This window comes from Gadus morhua, chromosome 10 (genome assembly GCF_902167405.1).
Source record: "Gadus morhua chromosome 10, gadMor3.0, whole genome shotgun sequence".
Taxonomy (NCBI): domain Eukaryota; kingdom Metazoa; phylum Chordata; class Actinopteri; order Gadiformes; family Gadidae; genus Gadus; species Gadus morhua.
Genome location: NC_044057.1, coordinates 6,756,292 through 6,773,724, shown reverse-complemented (window position 1 = coordinate 6,773,724; position 17,433 = coordinate 6,756,292). Strand labels below are relative to the sequence as shown.

General features: G+C 53.2%; 2 protein-coding genes across 4 annotated transcripts in view; one reads left to right on the top strand and one right to left on the bottom strand.

The window, feature by feature from the left end:
* The window catches only part of flrt1b (fibronectin leucine rich transmembrane protein 1b), a 30,148-nt gene extending 14,401 nt beyond the window's left edge, over positions 1 to 15,747 (top strand). Inside the window, exons 1-2 of one of the 2 annotated variants that reach the window (XM_030368410.1) lie at positions 8,198 to 9,295; positions 13,324 to 15,747. In XM_030368410.1, coding sequence (XP_030224270.1) covers positions 13,339 to 15,552 — 2,214 coding nt within the window. In that variant the 5' untranslated portion in view covers positions 8,198 to 9,295; positions 13,324 to 13,338 and the 3' untranslated portion in view covers positions 15,553 to 15,747. Of the gene's footprint in view, positions 1 to 8,197; positions 9,296 to 13,323 lie in introns of those variants that run through there. The other variant, XM_030368411.1, reaches the window with a different exon arrangement.
* Positions 1 to 17,433, bottom strand: part of macrod1 (mono-ADP ribosylhydrolase 1) — a 123,257-nt gene that overhangs the window by 76,576 nt on the left and 29,248 nt on the right. The gene's annotated exons all lie outside the window — the stretch shown is intronic.

Here is a 17,433-nt window from a genome sequence, read left to right as displayed (position 1 = left end):
CCTGAACAGGATCAGAGTGACACGTCGTATTAATCCTAAACTAACGGCCGATCCATAATGACCTTTCTGAGTGCGTCAGCGGCCAGCGGGCTGGAGGGCGGAGAGGAGCGTGTGTATGTGAGTGCGTGGCGGTCAGTGTCACGAGAGAGACGGTCGCCTCCTTTTTTAAACCATGCTTGATTATTCTCTCTCTCTCTCTCTCTCCCGCTCTCGCTCGCTCTCCCCAACTAAATGGAGGCTGTGTGCCGACGTGTTAGAAAGCCAGTCACATCCCATTCCCTCCCTTTCATCCCTGCTTATTCTGTACGTCTCTCTCCCAGCCCTGCTTTCTCTCTCTCTGTCGCTCGCCCTCCCTCTCCAGTAACCTCCCCCACCACACTCTACCTTTCTCTATCCATCCCTGACACACTCTCTCACTCTTGTTCTCTTACTCCATTTGCCGTGGTTCCGACCGTGCCGACACCCTCGGATGAGTCCCGGCCCTCAGAGTCTGACAAGAATATGCTGCCATTCCGTGTGTGAAAGTGTGTGTGTGTGTGTGTGTATGTGTGCATTTCAACACTTCCATGTGTGTCTTTCAGCACAGATGAAATACGAGTTGTTAAATATGAATGCTCGGTTATGTTCTGCTGCCATGTAGTCACATCGCTCATGCATGGCGGAGTTGTAAAAATGCACACGCACACAGTCACACGCACACGCACACAGAGAATGATGGACGCCTTCTCGGCGTGTAAAACACACACCAGCCTCAGCTCTATGCTACGATTCTGCATCCCATTTGCCAACTATTGTGCAGAGATAAATGCATAAAAACACTCTCTCAAACACACACACACGCACAGACACACACACACACACACACACACACACACACACACACACACACACACACACACACACACACACACACACACACAAACACACACACAGGGAGAGAGAGAGACAACCATTTACTCACACACATAGACAAGCAAGCCATGGATTTAGGCTCCACCGGCTCTAAACCTTGCTCGGGCTGACAGTAATTTCTGCCTCCAAATTACATTCCAATGGCTTCATAAATCTGCTGCCTCCTCCTACTCTCTCTCTCCTTCTCCCACCCTCTCCCTCTCTCTCTCTACCATCGGGCTGCATGGGCCCCTCCGTCTTCCATCCCTCATGCCCTTTCCACTGCTGCCACTACACTTTCTCTATCAGCCCCCCCTCCCCCCACCCCCCAACCCACCCACAGTCCATTTCTTTCCTATCACCCCTCTCCTGCATCTCTTTGCCTTTTCACCGCCCCAGCTCCACCCCTTCTTCCATCCCTCTCCCCCCTCCCTCTCTCCCTCCCTCTCTCCCGCTCCCTCTCTCCCTCTCACCCCTCCCTCTCTCTCTCCCTCCTCTCTCTCTTCTCCCCTATCAGCCATTCTGAGGCTCCCTCACCCTCCAATTTCTCCCTCTCCCTCCCTCCCTCCCTCTCCCTCTCTCCCTCCCTCTCCCCCTCCCTCTCTCCCTCCCTCTCTTTCTCCCCCCCCTCCCTCTCTCCCCCCTCCCTCTCTTCTCCCTTTCTACTCCCCTATCAGCCATTCTGATGCTCCCTCGTCCCTCCGCTGCTGGTTTCACTAAATGAGAAACAGGGAGGCAGAGACAGGGAGGTTACGTGAATCGGATGGTTAAGCAGGCCGGCTCGCGCAAGAACAACACTGGAACCTGTGCACACACACGCACACGTGCACAGAGCGCGCGGCACGCGGAGCGCGACCAAACATAGATTCATAGACTCATGAATTTATAGACACACTGGATGTCCGTTACCACAAGGCTTCTACATCTCCGCCCGCACCTATAAACAAACTGAGTCGAGATACAAAACAAATGCACACGCACAAACACGTGCACCTGCTCACACACAAACACGCACGCGTACAGACACAGGCACACACGGTAGATACACGCTCGCACAGGCGCACACACACAAACACGGGCATACAGATACACACGTGCCTGCATGCACACACACACACGTACGCACACACTTACACACACTCACACAAAATCACGGACACACAAACACGGACACACAAAGATACACGTGTGCACATACACTAACACAATCTTTCACATGCACACACACTGACAAACACACACACATAAACACACCCACACAAAAACACGGACACACATAGCTACACGTGTGTACACACACTAACACAATCGCACACATACTAACCCATGACACACACAGACGCACACAAACGCCAAAGTGGTACAGTGCCCGCACATCCATTTCTGCCACACACGTACCCAAACAGATGCGATGTGAAACTCACAAGACAACAAACAACTCCTCCTCCTCCTCCAGCGGCGCCCAGAGCCCGCCTCCTCCTCGCCGAGCGAAGGCCGCCGACAGGAAGACACACACCTCTTAGCACGTTGTGCGCACACGGCGATTTAATGAGCCAGGTTCGGTCTGCGGGTTGCAGTCTCATGGTAATGATATTACTGCAGGCCGGCAGGGGGTGGGGGGGGGGGGGGGGGGGGGGAGGGGGGGCTCAAGCGCTCTCTGGCCGCTGGTCTTTATAGGCCATCCCCGGGCCACCAACAACACCCCAGCGACTCCCAGCCCGCCGCCGCAAACTGCTGCTCTGCTGCAGTTTAGAGACGCAAGTGCACACGCAAAACACTCGATCCCACGCACACGCACACACTCACACACACACACACACACACAGACAAACACACACAACGGAATAAGACGCAGCTCCAATATAGGCACGTTTGAAAAAAACGACTTTGGCACGAACCCAGAGATGCACACAGGAAGTGGCCAGCGGAGAACAATAGCGCCATCTAACAATGGGTCTCCCAGGAACACCTACCCGCCCCCCCACACATATTAATATTCAACAGACTGAATGTGGGGTTTGTGTGTTAGTGTGTGCGTGTTTGTTTGAGCGTGTGACTGTGTGTGTGTATGTGTATGGGTGTGTGTGCGTGTGTGTATGTATATGTGCGTGCGTGTGCGTGCGTGTGAGTGTGTGTGTGTGCGTGTGCACGTGTGTGTCAGCAGGAACGCGTGCTCATCAGCCCAGATAACGCCGTGAGTGAGGCGGGGGTGCGTGATTACAAAGTGCTCAGACGGGTTTTTTTCTTAATTATTATTTCCCCCCCGTTTTGTCTTTTGTCTTCTGATGGCGGATTGAGACACTTAACTGTGGGCCCTCCGGGCGCCCGCTCCCCTCCTGCTCCCTTCCTTCCTTCCTAGCTCCTCGCTCCCTATGCGCGCTCGCTCACCGAGCTAACACGGCGTAAAGCATCCCAGCTGTCGCCTTCTTTCCCCTCCATTTTGTGCAATTATTTCCAAATAACTCCGCAGAGCAAAGGGCTTGGAAGGCAAACACTTTTTGAATATGGCTCTCCTCCACCCGGCTCTGGTGTGAGGTATAGCGGCGCTGTAGACAGACGGCGGCCGTGGTGGAGCAGAGCCACAAGCGAGAGGATGAGCAGCCCCCTCTTAAGCCTTCTCAGGGCGCCTCAACCCAGGGCTCCTCCGCAGCGATCTGCCATCCGTCCACCACCACCAAATCCTATTAAGGCTCCCAGTTCCTTCTCTATTGCACTCACTTAGCCCCCTTAGTTCCAAGACAACTTCCACTGTAAAGCTTAGTTCTGCCACTTTCTCCCAGCCCACACTTAAGGAACCATAAAGAGGACAGTCACGTCTTCAGCTCTTTTCATTTTTTGTTAAGCGGGGATCCGGGGGCTGTCTCCCCCGCTGTCCTCCTCAGGAGTAATGGTGGTGAGATGGCCGCATTCTGAGGATTCAGCAGAATAAACGTGGGCTTTTTCTCAAAACGTTTCAAGGGTGACAAAGTCCTGAGACGTCACGGCGATGACCTCATTAAAACTGTGTTTTCCCCGCTCAAATGTGCGCTCTCACCAACATTATCCGGCGACGGGGAAATCGATGCTGCTCGGCTGCCTCACGTTCCAGCTAATAGTTTACTTGAATCACAATAACAACTTTTTGGGACACACACACACACACATACACACACACACACACACACACACACACAGAGACACACACGCATATGCACACACACAAACCCAGACAAACACACACCCACACGCACGCACACAAAAACAGACACACACATACTCGCAAAAACACACACAGACACACACACACAGAGACACACGCACTCACACACACATGCACACACACAGACACACACGCACATGCACACAAACACACCCAGACAAACACACACCCACACGCACGCACACAAACACAGAAACACACATACTCCCAAAAACACACACACAATCACACACACACACACACACAGAGACACAGTACGTACACACACACACACACACACACAGAAACACAGACACACACATACTCACAAAAACATACACACGCACACACACACACACACACACACGCACACACACACACCGTGACAGTGAAAGTCGAGGCCAGCGTACGGCCTGGGGGCCACTCAGTCACCACAGACCTTCTGACCCGCCCCCCAGCGCCCGAGAAGCACGCTGCGTGTGCGTCGTCGCAGAAGACACACACAGGGCAAGACAGGCACACACTGTGTGTAATGAGTATGTAGAAGTATAGTGGAGACGCTCCTATGGGGAGGAGGGGGGGGTAATTAAGAAATGGGTTCTGTCGATTAAAAGAGTCCCCACGACATTATTTGGGGGAAACCCCTTTTTTGGTCAGTAATGGCCCCCCCTTGGACGATTGTCTCCCCGCGTGAACCACCAGCAGATGAGATGGGCTAATGAGACCCTGCCCTTTAAATGTGCTGGTGGCACTGCGTTCCCTGAAGAGGATTCAGAGAGAGTCAAAGGACCCGGGCCCCCCCCACCAAACGCAACAGTAGATGACTCTCTTTCTTGCTCTCTCTCCCTCCCTCTCTCTCTCTCTCTCTCTCTCTCTCTCTCTCCCTCTCTCTCTCTCTCTCTCTCTCTCTCTCTCTCTCTCTCTCTCTCTCTCTCTCCCTCTCTCTCTCTCTCTCTCTCTCTCTCTCTCTCTCTCTCTCTCTCTCCCTCTCCCTCTCCCTCTCTCTCCCTCTCCCTCTCCCTCTCTCTCTCTCTCTCTCTCTCTCTCTATCTCTGGGAGTCCAAGGGAATGATAAAGACACAGGACTTCAAAGGACCTGTGACTTTGCCTCCATCAGAGGCGTGCGGCTGCGGTGTCGTCTTGCTATGCTCCACATTCTAATGGAGTCTCATTATGGAGCTGGCCCGCCGCCCAGGGTACACTGCGAGAGCACACAGTGCATGTTTGCTTTGGCTAGCGAGGCTCACGACTCATCCAACGAAGATGACTTGATTTTTTATTAGAGTCAATGCATTTTTAAATACTCTACCGTGGAATTAACCCGGTACACGTGCAGCGGTGATACCGGCTCTCATCGACCGGTGTTCAGCTGGAGCTCAGACCTTGGGCAAACAAACCTTCATCAGTAGTTTGGCTCTTTGAGCCTTGGAATATTGTTCTCTATGGGGGAGGAGGGGGAGGAGGGTGTTTGAAGAACGCTCTGATGATTCTTTTAACAGCTCTTCACCTACGGCTCAGTTTACTTTCATACCAAGTTCATAAAATGTATTTCAGTTTTTCTTTCTCAAATTGTAAGCATGTTTCATAGATTTATGGGTTCGAGGCAGCAGATGCTATTGGATGTGTTCTGATTGCTCGCATAAACAAAAACACACACACACACACACACACACGCACTCACAATCGATTTGTCTGAAAGTTCAGGCAAAAAGGAAGGTTTGGCCAGTGGCCTTTTCTAACACTGCACACACTAATGACCGCGATCCCAGGGCACACACACACACCCGCTGTGGTTCAGGAGTTCAAGGACCCACACACTCAAACACACACACACACACACACACACATTGAATTAAATAACAGGCAAAGTATTTCATTCTCAAAATATAAATAATAAACCTTAATATTAAAGCTAAATAATACATATTCAGGGAAGGCTACATGAGTTTTACAACATATATACTAGAGCTGACCATCTCATTCAATTAAAAAAAACTAACATTTAAACATAAGCATTCACATGTGGGAGCAGACACATCTCTGAGACTGCGTCGCTGGCAGAGAAGACGACACCCATTTGCCTTCATTTGCGGTTTCAAAGCCGAGGGTCAAGGCTAATTTCCCACCTCGACTTGCAGCGTGTGGCCGTCGTGCTCAGCGCGCGAGGCGGGGGAGGAGACAGAGAGTGGAGAGGGGAGGGGGAGGAGACAGAGAGCGGAGGGGGAGGAGACAGAGAGCGGAGGGGGAGGAGACAGAGAGCGGAGGGGGAGGAGACAGAGAGCGGAGGGGGAGGAGACAGAGAGCGGGGGAGGGACAGAGAGCGGAGGGGGAGGAGACAGAGAGCGGAGGGGGAGGAGACAGAGAGCGGAGGGGGAGGGGACAGAGAGCGGAGGGGGAGGAGACAGAGAGCGGAGGGGGAGGAGACAGAGAGCGGAGGGGGAGGAGACAGAGAGGGGAGGGGGAGGAGACAGGCCGCCCAACAGTTAACGACCTTGATGGATCTGCTGGCGTCCGGCGCTGCGCATCCTATTAAAAGAAGAAGGCCTTTAGCATCTCCAAAGCACACATCCACTGGGGGGTTGATAGCACACAGATGATTCGGCCACTTAGCGAGCGGCGGCTAATGAAAGTGAGGCAGAGTGAGGGCGAGCAAGGGAGAGAGAGAAACAACAGATATAAAACAGGGGAGTTAGTTTAATGGGGAGGACTGGGTCCAGGGGGACCTTGGCGACGGGAAGCATATGCAGAGCCGACCTTATCAACATTGGCAAATATTTAGACGGGCTTGTTTCTCTTTGCCCTGTTTGCTCTGACGGCCAACCTTCTTCTTAACCCTTTTGGTGGAACAGGAGATAATATGCAGGTTTGATACGTCACGCAACCCAATTTTTTCGGTACAATAGAACCGAAGATACCGTAATATTGTTAGCTCCACTGTTCGGTGTTTATACTTTTGGGGCTTTGTTACGAGCTTAAAATCTGAAAATGTGCAATTTATAATTTATTTCCAAAGGGAACAACAAGTGTGTTAACCAGGTCGGTGCAGAGAATACTGCACCCTTTGTCTCCTAGGGAACGGAACACGGCTGCATAGAACAGGCCGAACGTATCCAGCCACTGAGATGGACATAAAAGATTCATCTCCAAACAGCGCAGCACTTGATGTTTATAATAAATAAGCAGGAGTCTTTCCTCGGATCCATTTGAAACAATAGCACCTGAAATTGCCTTATCAAACGGCGGGTTGGCAAATAGATTACAGCTCATTCTGCGCAATATCTTAAAAGAAATACTAATGCAAGGTGCTGCTGAAAGGCATCAATAACCCTCGCTCTCACGCCGCCGACGTGAAAGTTTATATTAGCCGAAGCCAATAACAAGAAGCAATTTAATTAATGACTTCAACAGATAGCAATTTCTGAAGGGAATAACGGTCGACATGCAATTTTCTGCTACAGAGATTTGCCATTTCCATAATCTTGCGGGTCCCGGGCAGGGGGCGTCTGGGTCTGGGGCGAAGCGAACCGCCCAGGCCTGGAGTGTCCGTCTATCACAGAGAAGATTTGAACCGCTTATCTGCTGATTTCTATAGAAGTCCTTTCTGCTCTCTCTTCCCAGGCGGCCTCTTCTGTGACATCTGACCCGCTGTCGGTCTGAAAACAACCAAACCAACAACACAATAATCACAGTAACCACGACCCTCCACGTCGCCCTGGACACGGCCCGGTCTCCGACTCCGCGGAGGACCCTAGCCCTCGCGAAGCAGACGCTAACAGGACTAGCGGAGGTAGCGAACCCGACGCCACAACACCTGACGTAGCCTTCAACGGCTCCAGGCAGGAGGGGTGAACTGGAGGAGGGGGAAGGGGCTGTTAAAAAAAAAACAAGGCAACCAGAAAGTGAAATCCAGGACGAAGACAACTGGGGAGAATAAAAAGAGCCCAGAGTGAAGAGAAGCGTGTGCAGACTCAGAATCCTTGGTGAGACGAGACTACATTATCCGGCTTCTGCTGTTTCTTCCTTTTCGGCTTCCTATTTTTTTCAAGCCCTTTGTTTCCCACTGTTCCTTTGCCGGATTCATTCCACAGCTACACTCCCCCCCCCCCCCCCCCCCCACCCCCCCCTCCCCCCCGAGTTAAAAGAGTCAGGATCCCCTCACCAAAACCACATCTTTGAACTCTGCCTGAACCGCCAAACAAACACATGCTGTATAACCACCCCCATATTTACACTATACATACAGACACATCTAAATACAAAAAAGTTGATTCAATAAAAACACAATTCCCTCAGGGACTCGTGGCTTCTGCCTCGGCGTTGAAGCCTCGTTATTTTCTCCTGCCGACGGCTTTGCTTTTACAAGCGGCGATAACTGAGCCTGCACCGCCACTGGGCCGAGGCACCGCCGCTGGGCCGAGGAGTGAGGGGCCGGGCGTGTGTTTCAAGACCTGCCGCCGCCTTGCTCTGGAGTCCTGCCTCGCGAAACACTTCCAAGAGGGCACCACCGCCGAGTCCTGAAGCAGACTTGTGTCGTTGTCACTGCTGTGGTGCTGCAGTAGTCGTCGTCCCCCCCCCCCCCCCCCATATCACCACCACCACCAGCACTCCCGACCACCCTAGGAGCTACAGAAGACACACGGGGGTTCACAGGACTCAGCCAGCGCCCTGCTGATTGAAGATGACTTGAGACACCACACTTAAAAGCCTCTCGCCCAGTCGAAGGGAGAGCGCCCGAGAGAGAGAGAGACTACGGGAGAGTGGAGAGAGCGAGCTAGAGAGAGAAAGAGAGGGAAAAACAGGCCAAACAGAGACACAACTCAGTAGCGGGACAACACACAAACGCACAAATGCGCTCGGCCGGGCGTCTTTGAGCCATGCTGGTGCTACTCTGCTCTGAGACTCTGAGTACGGAGCACCCGTGCCACGACCACCATCTTCATCATCATCATCATCATCCTCGTCGTCACGGTAACCGCCCCCACCTCCAGCCCCGCCGCGTTTGCCGCCGTTCCCCTGAAGAGACGCCGCGGCAGCCCCGCCCCCGGGGAGCCAGGAGACAGCGCTGAACGCCGGACGCCACGAGGGGGAGAAGAAGGAGCAGGAGGAGGAGGACACTGCGCGTGCACACACTGACGCACAACCCATCGTTCACACACACACAGAACGATCCGACCGCCCCGTCCACACAGCAGACGAGCGTCAACGGACCAGAGAGAGAAACAGAAGGTTAGCCCGCCCCTGACTTAACGGATTATACTAAGAGGGAAGTATTGAAAGGTTAATATCATAATTATGGCCCAAACCTTCAATATAGAGATAGGGTTGAGGAGCCTGGGCGCAGGAAAAAGGGACTGAAAATATATACATTTGCTGGTATATTACTACATTAAATCCCTTTTCATAATTGAATTCAAAACACAGGCTTAAATACCTCATTGTTCTTATTAGTATAACCATGCTGCTGTGCAATATGTTGGAGAAACCATGGCCACAAATAATGTTAAGATAGATATGGAATTTTGGTAGAATAGTTTTGGATTTTAATTGGATAAGAAAGGTAAGTCATCACAATCTGAAAATGAACTTTTCTTTCATGGTTTCGGTTGTAATACTCTACCATTACGTTCGTGATAAAACACAAATCAAATTGATTTAGGCTAATCTCCTTCAGGCCCTGTCTTGGTCTGAGTCATACATTTGCAATTTCGTCTGCCATTCTGCAGTAGGAAAAAGCTATCTGAATATTTTCATTCAAGTTGGGGCTATTTCCAGTCAATGTGCCTATTACAATTTATTGGACAATTGATGAAAAGCCTATTTTCTGAGAAAGACTTTTATTCATTTGTTTGTTTGGTTTTGACTGACAGACTTCACTTGAGTACCATTTAGAGAAGGGGGGGGGGGGGGGGGGGACACACAGACTTCACTCTCATGTTCGCTGCTGTAAAGGTGGACAATGGAGTTTATTGCGTTATGAGGTTATTACTCTGTTTCCTCCTGCCGCCAGCCGCCTCGTACTCGACTCTGATGTCTCAACTCGGTCCATTCAATCACCCGTCAGTCGGGGGTAACCTACCTATGCGATGTCTTCAATTCATTAGTGTCTGTACTTCTGCCATTTTAGCTGCAGCTTCGAACAAAAACCCAGGCAGTCCCGGGGAAAAGACCCCCCCCCCCCCCCCTCCTTCCTGAAGCAGTAGATCTCAGAACATACGACCAACAACAGCAACAAAACTCAACCTCTGCCTTTATGCAATTAAGTAGCATATGCAATTTAATAAACTGGGAACAGTTTTAAATAGCCTACTACTTTATGTTAGCCTCTACAGTGAGTCTTGGCACTGCGTGCAGCATTGATTTAGGCTTCTGTGCGTCATATAGGCCATCATCATAGTGCTCTGTTTCTGGTGCAACTGTGGCGTCAGTTCTTTGGGCCTACTTCATTTTTTACGATACGAATAAAAAAACCTGAATTTACGTTAACCAGCTTAATATTCAACGTTTCCCTTCATCTGCCTCTCCCCCTTAATCTCTCGCTTGAGTGTCTCTCCCTCTCGCTCTACACATCTCAGCCAGGGCGACGGCGAGAAACAAAAGTCAAACCGGGCCAGCACACAGCGCCTCTGTTCTCCAGCCCCGGCGTTCGCCTCAAGTAGTGAAATGTCTGAAGGGTGGAGAAAGGAAAGGTCAACAACGCATAAAATGAAGGAAGAGGGTGAGAGAAAAGGGGTGAGAGAGAGAGAGAGAGAGAGAGAGAGAGAGAGAGAGAGAGAAAGTCAATTTACTGATCTCAAGCCGCTTGATCCAATGGCGGGGTTCAGCGAGGGAACGGCGGCTCAGAAGACGGGAGGGAAGAGGAATGCTAAAGGGGGATCAGCAGGACGAGATGCACGGCTCAAAAGCAAGATTGTGTGGAGCAGGCGCCGTGCGAGTGGATCGGGGGAGGGAGTGGGAGTGGGAGAGGGAGAGGAAGAAAGAGACGCCTGAGGAGGGTGACAGTTGGGACAGAGCGAGAGTTGGAACGAGGCAGACAGAAATTCGAAGGGTCATTAACGGAAAGGCGCGTGAATAGGTTGGGAGGAAAGAGGAGACACAAACACGTTCGGGGTTTGGCCGAAGGGATGTTTATAAGAGCGTGGGGGAGACGCCGTGTGGGTGTGGGTGTGCGTGCGTGTGTTGCAAACAAATGCCCCTTAATATTCATAGAGCTTCCTTTATATTCTCTCAGTTCCAACCTTTAGACTGATGTGTGCGTGTGTGTGTGTGCGTTTGTGTGTGTGCGTGTGTGTGTGTGTGCGTGTGTGTTTTTTTTCCTCTCCTCTCATCCCTCCCCGGCCCCTCTCTCCCTTTCCCTCACAAATGATTGCAACACTTGAGAACGGTCCGTTTCGTGCTAAATATAACATTAAGGAAAGCAAGTCAAGGCCCATTGCATGTGCATGCGCTCCAAATCAAGCCCTACCCAGTACGTCACACCCATTTAGACTGATGTAGATATATACACACACATGCATACATGTACATATACATATATAGATAAATATAAATACATACAGTATGTGTTATTTATACAGAGCCCACACTGAGAGGAAAGAGGACACGCCCACCAAACAATCCCTGCAAGCGTCAGCCTCTTCCAGTGAAGTCAGCTGATACTCACTCTCTCGCACTCACCACTTCCCCCTCTCCTCCTCCTCCTCCGACTCCCTCTCCAACTCTCCATCTGTCTCCCCCGACCCATCCAACTACACCACGCGCCCAGCCCCCCCCGCCCACCAAACCTCCACCTCCACCCGCCCCCGTTGTTGCCATCTCGCGCTCGCTTTGCATGCTTTTTGACTGCAGCCAAGGGGCAATTTTGCATCTCGGATCGTGTTCAAGTGCTTCAGAGACACGCTCGCTCATGCGCACACGCACACAACACACACACACACACACACACACACACACACACACACACAGACTGACGAGGAGACAGGCGTGAGATGGAGGAAGAGAGGAAGCGAGGGGAGATAAAGGGTTGAGAAGACTCGCCTTCAGAAGATTTGTTTATCAAATGTGCTGTCAGATCAAGTCAGACATTTCATGTCAGGGCAAATTTTCAGGCCCTAGGCTATTGAAAAAGAAAAGGGGGTATGGATTCAAACAAAGAACACAACACCACGTAATCGGCCCAACTTTCCCTGTTTTACACATCTCATGTTCTATAAAAAGCATACGTTTCGGCGGGAGGATTTTATTTATCTGCATTGTAAATATTGGGGTTATTGATGTCAGAGTCTGAGCCGGACTCCGAGACGAGTCGTAAAACGGCGACTACGGAGAGTATTAATGTTTCATATTAAGAAAGGCCTCTCTGTAAAACATCTCGCTAAAACATTTCTTGGGATTTTCAGAAGCGCTCCGCTGAATAATTTATACAAATTTCACGAACAATAACAACTGAGGGCTGGAGCATGCATTAAACATCTCAGCTTGTTCTGAGACTGCATACATGCAAATGCCTCTTGAGTACCCATTTGCTTACTCCATGTGGGTCTGTCGCTTGTATGTTTTAACCCTAACCCGAACCCTAACGCAAACTGATTGAAGTTCTCTTTGCCTCTTTCTCGTGTGGACTAATAAATATTCATATGGTTAAACCTTTTTATGTACAGTGGGAGCGTTCTTCCCCTTGTCTACTGGAGGAGAGGTTTCATTTGAGCATTAGGCACGGGCCAGCTAGGAAAGTTGGCCGCTAGATTTGTTTGCTGGACCATCAACGACACCATGGGAAATGGGTGTGATTTACCCTCCCTCACTACTGCCTTTTAATTCAATGTCACTCACAACTATTCCGGTTAATCTCCTTGTGAAAGAGAAAAAAGAAAGAACTCCATTTCCTCGCCAAGCGACGGTCACTGACCAATCTCCCCCCCAATCGTATCTTCTAATCTCCCTTGCCCACTCACTCAGTCCTGCCTCGTTGTCTCGGCTCTCGCTGTCCACTTCACTTCTGCTTGGCCGGTCAGAAAACACACTTCAAAACTATGCATTCCCGCTGATCCCCAAAATCGACTCGACTCGGATGTAATCTTAGAGAAAGTAGGATAACTCTTGTCTTTGCCCATTTCCGAGAATCGTGTCGCTTTGAGTGATAAACTCTACCATAACAGTTGCAATTAGACCCCCCGAAGCATCTAATGTTCGATCTTTACTGTAATCTGACGGTTTCACAGTAATAAGTTCACTCTGTTTGTTCTCGGTTTTCCCAGGTGCTGTAGAACAAGATGGCGGCCGAGAGCCTCGCGGAGCTCCGGGACTGGCTGTTCCTGCTCCTCCTGTGCCTCACCTTATTGGCCGAGGTCCTGGAGCTGGCGGCGGCTGCCATCGCCATGGAGAACGGGGAGGGGGAGGAGGGGGCCGTGTGCCCGTCTGTCTGCCGCTGTGACGAAGGCTTCGTCTACTGCAACGACCGCGGCCTGAGCATGATCCCGCCGCTGCCCCTGATGGCCGCCATCCTCTATCTCCAGAGCAACCGGCTCAGCAACGCCGGTCTGCCCCCCTCCCTGGAGCGGAGCAGCTCAATACGCGTGGTCTACCTCTACGCCAACCAGCTGGATGAGTTTCCTATACACCTCCCGCCGTCGCTGAAGGAGCTGCACTTGCAGGACAACAACATACGAACGTTACCACGCTCTTCCCTGGCCAAACTGCCCTTACTAGAACGTTTGCACCTGGACGATAACTCCATATCCACGGTGAGCATCCAGGAACGGGCCTTCTCTGGGACTCCAAAGCTCCGCCTCTTGTTCCTCTCGCGGAACCACCTGTCCAGCATCCCGGCCGGTCTGCCGGCGTCCCTGGAGGAGCTGCGGCTGGACGACAACCGCATCAGCACCATCCCGACGCACGCCTTCAGAGGGCTCTCCTCGCTCCGGCGCCTGGTCCTGGACGGGAACCTGCTGGCCAACACGCGCATCGCAGACGACACCTTCTCCCGCCTCTCCAACCTGACGGAGCTCTCGCTGGTGCGCAACGCCCTGCTGGCGCCGCCCGTCAACCTGCCGTCCAATCAGCTCATGCGACTCCATCTGCAGGACAACGGCATGACCCACGTCCCCAGGGGCGCTCTGGACGCCATGCGGCGCCTGCAGAGGCTGGACCTGTCGGGGAACAACCTGACCAGCCTCCCCCGCGGGCTGCTGAAGGACATGGAGAGCCTGGAGATGCTGCTGCTGCGGGGGAACCCCTGGTACTGCGGCTGCAACCTGCGCTGGCTGCACGCCTGGCTGCACAGCCGGGGGGCCGCGGTGACCGTCAGAGGCCTGACCTGCCAGGGCCCGGAAGCTGTGCATGGCAAGGCTCTGAGGGACCTGACAGGCCTGATGGAGCAGTGTGAGGGCCCCCCGGTGGGGGCCGGGGCTGGGGCGAATCCAGCAGAGAAGGGCGGTGGGGGCGGTGGGGGCGGTGGAGGGGGCGGAGGCGGTGGAGATGGGGCCGGAGGAGGCCAAGCGTCCCGTGGCGGTTCCGCCTCACCCCCCCAGTTGGTTCCCACCCAGGGCTCTCTCTTCACGCTGCGGGCCAAGCGGCCGGGCCTGGGGATGCCCCTGGCTCCGAGGGAGGGGGGGCAGATATCAGGGGAGGCCCTGGAGCTCAACGTGAAGCCGCTGTCCCCGGACAGCGTGCTGGTGACGTGGCTCTGCCCGCGGCCCGCGCCCTCCTTCCGCCTGTCGTGGCTGCGGCTGGGCAGCAGCGCGGCGCTGGGCTCCATCACAGAGACCCTGGTGCCCGGGGAGCGGCAGCAGTACCACCTCACGCAGCTCACCCCCCGCTCGCACTACCTGATCTGCCTGCTGCCCCTCCGGCAGGACCCGTCCACGGGGGCCATGGGGGTGGGCTCCACGCTGACCGGCAGCCTGGACCCCGACACTAAGAGCTCCGGCCCGGCCTGCGCCCAGATCGAGACCGGAGAGGCCCCGGTTAGCGGGGGGGGCGAGGGGTCGGACAAGGAGGGCCAGGACACGGAGTTGACAGTCCTGCCGTTGGCTGGAATCATAGGCGGAGCGACGGCACTGGTCAGCCTGCTGCTGATCTTCGGGATCTTCTGCTGGTACGGACAGAGGGCGGGCTACATGTCCTCCGACGCCAGCTCCTACAGCCGGGGGCGGGGCGGGAAAGGGTACGACGACTACGTCGAGTCCGGCACCAAGAAGGACACCTCCATCCTGGAGATACGGGCCCCCCCCGCCGGCTTCCAGATGACAGCCATGGCCCATCAGCCCCTGCAGCCCAAGCTGGAGGACGTCACCTACATCCACACCATCTTCCCCTCGTCGTCCTCTTCCTCCAACGCCAACGGGACCTACCGCAGCGCGCACGGGGGGGCGGGCAGCCTGAACGGCACCATCATCAGCCAGGGCGGCCACCACCCGGTCGGCTACGGCACCAACCGGGGCTACCGGGAGGGAGGCATCCCTGACACTGACTACGCCTACACGTGATGGCCCACGCGCCCCCGCCTGTCGGGCCGCGGCCGCCGGGCGCCGTTCTGAGGAGGAGCGCCCGGCACGTGGCCATTTTGTCCTTGGTTTCCAAAGTACCCCTTTGTGCCTCTGCTGGTTTGCTGTATAGAAAAAAAAACATTGAATCGGAGCTGTTGCGACGGACATGAAGCGACCGGAGTGGCCGACACACGTCAGTCAGTCCGGACAGCTCTGGCTGTGGTCTTGCTATACGGTAGACTCTCTGTTTCTATGCTATGTATCAATATGAATGGTTCTGTTTTTTCCTTTCGTTGGGATAGTTTGATATGTCTTTCACACTTTACTGTTCTTCTCAGCGCATAATAATACACCGTAACTTATTTGAGGATGATGCCGTCCTAGGCTTAGTTGATTTAGGGACATATATTTATGATATCAAGAACAGGCACTTGGTGTGTGTAGAGATAGCTCAGATACCTTCCTGCACCCACTGTCCACTCTGTGCTGTAGATGAGGGGAGGGTTGTTCCAATACACAGAAGACAATGCACCATAGCTGGCATTAAAAGATGTGCGCTCCAAGCCACCTCCCTCCCCAACCTCATTTTGCGTGGCTTTTTCTCTTTGACTAGTTTTGAGACCCCCTCCCCTCTATCTATCTATCCATCTATCTGTGTTTTTCTCGGGGGGGGGGGGGGGGGGTGGCAGTGCCTCTGCTCCTTTTATTTCTTTCGTGGCGTTTTACTGGCGCTGGGAGCAGGACGACTTTGTTCTCCCCGAGGGAGCTGACAGCAGTGATAAAGGCTCTGACAGAGACGGGAGACGCAAACAACTGCATGGGGACACTAATGAGAGGGCGGGAGATATAGAGACAAAGAGAGAGAGCGAGGGAGAGAGAGAAGAGAGAGAGAGAGAGTAAAGCGACAGATACATTCAGGATACAGAAAAGGGAGGGGAAAGGGAGGCAAGGGGGTAAAAATTCAGTGATTGGCTTTGGGGAGAAAATTGAAAGACGGGCAGAGAGAGAGAGAGGGGGGGGGGGGACAAAGAGAGAGAGAGGATAGTTGGCCGGCTTGAAGGCATGTGAACAGGTGAGAGGGATGGCCGAGGCTGGGGGGGCTGCAGCAGGCGGGGCAGAGGGCAGTCGGCGAGGGAGGGACGTGTGGGAGCAGCTCGCCACCGACCGCTGGGGGGTAATTAATATTAACGCCGGGTCAAATTGATGTCCATGTTCTAAGCGCATTTCCATACAGACAACTTCCCCCTGAGCCGCGACCCCGGGGGCAGCCGCGCGACACGCACACACACACATCCTGCAGGGGCCACTCACACACACACACACACACCCTTAAGGGGGCCGCACACACACACACACACACATCCTTCAGAGGCCACTCACACACACACACACACACCCTTAAGGGGGCCGCACACACACACACACAGATCCTGCAGGGGCCGCACACACACACACACACACACACACATCCTTCAGAGGCCACATACACACACACACACATCCTTCAGAGGCCGCACACACACACACACACACACACATCCTTCAGGGGCCGCACACACACACACACACCGAACATCCTTCAGAGGCCGCACACACTGCCCGTCCTCGGACACCGCGGGGGGGGGGGGGGGTTGGGGGGGGCGCCGAGGCGTCACGACGGGAGGAAGAAATGCCTTACCGTATATGAAATGCAGCTTGTTTGAAAGCATAATCCCCCGATATTATATGGAAATGTCATGCTTCTTCAGGCAATCAGAAGAGACATGGAAACAGAGTCACGCAACTGTACCAGAAAGCAGATTTAATCAAAACCTCCTGGCTTGGGAGAAAATGTCATAAGCCTCAATAAAAACTCAACATGACAAATATACAATGAATAAG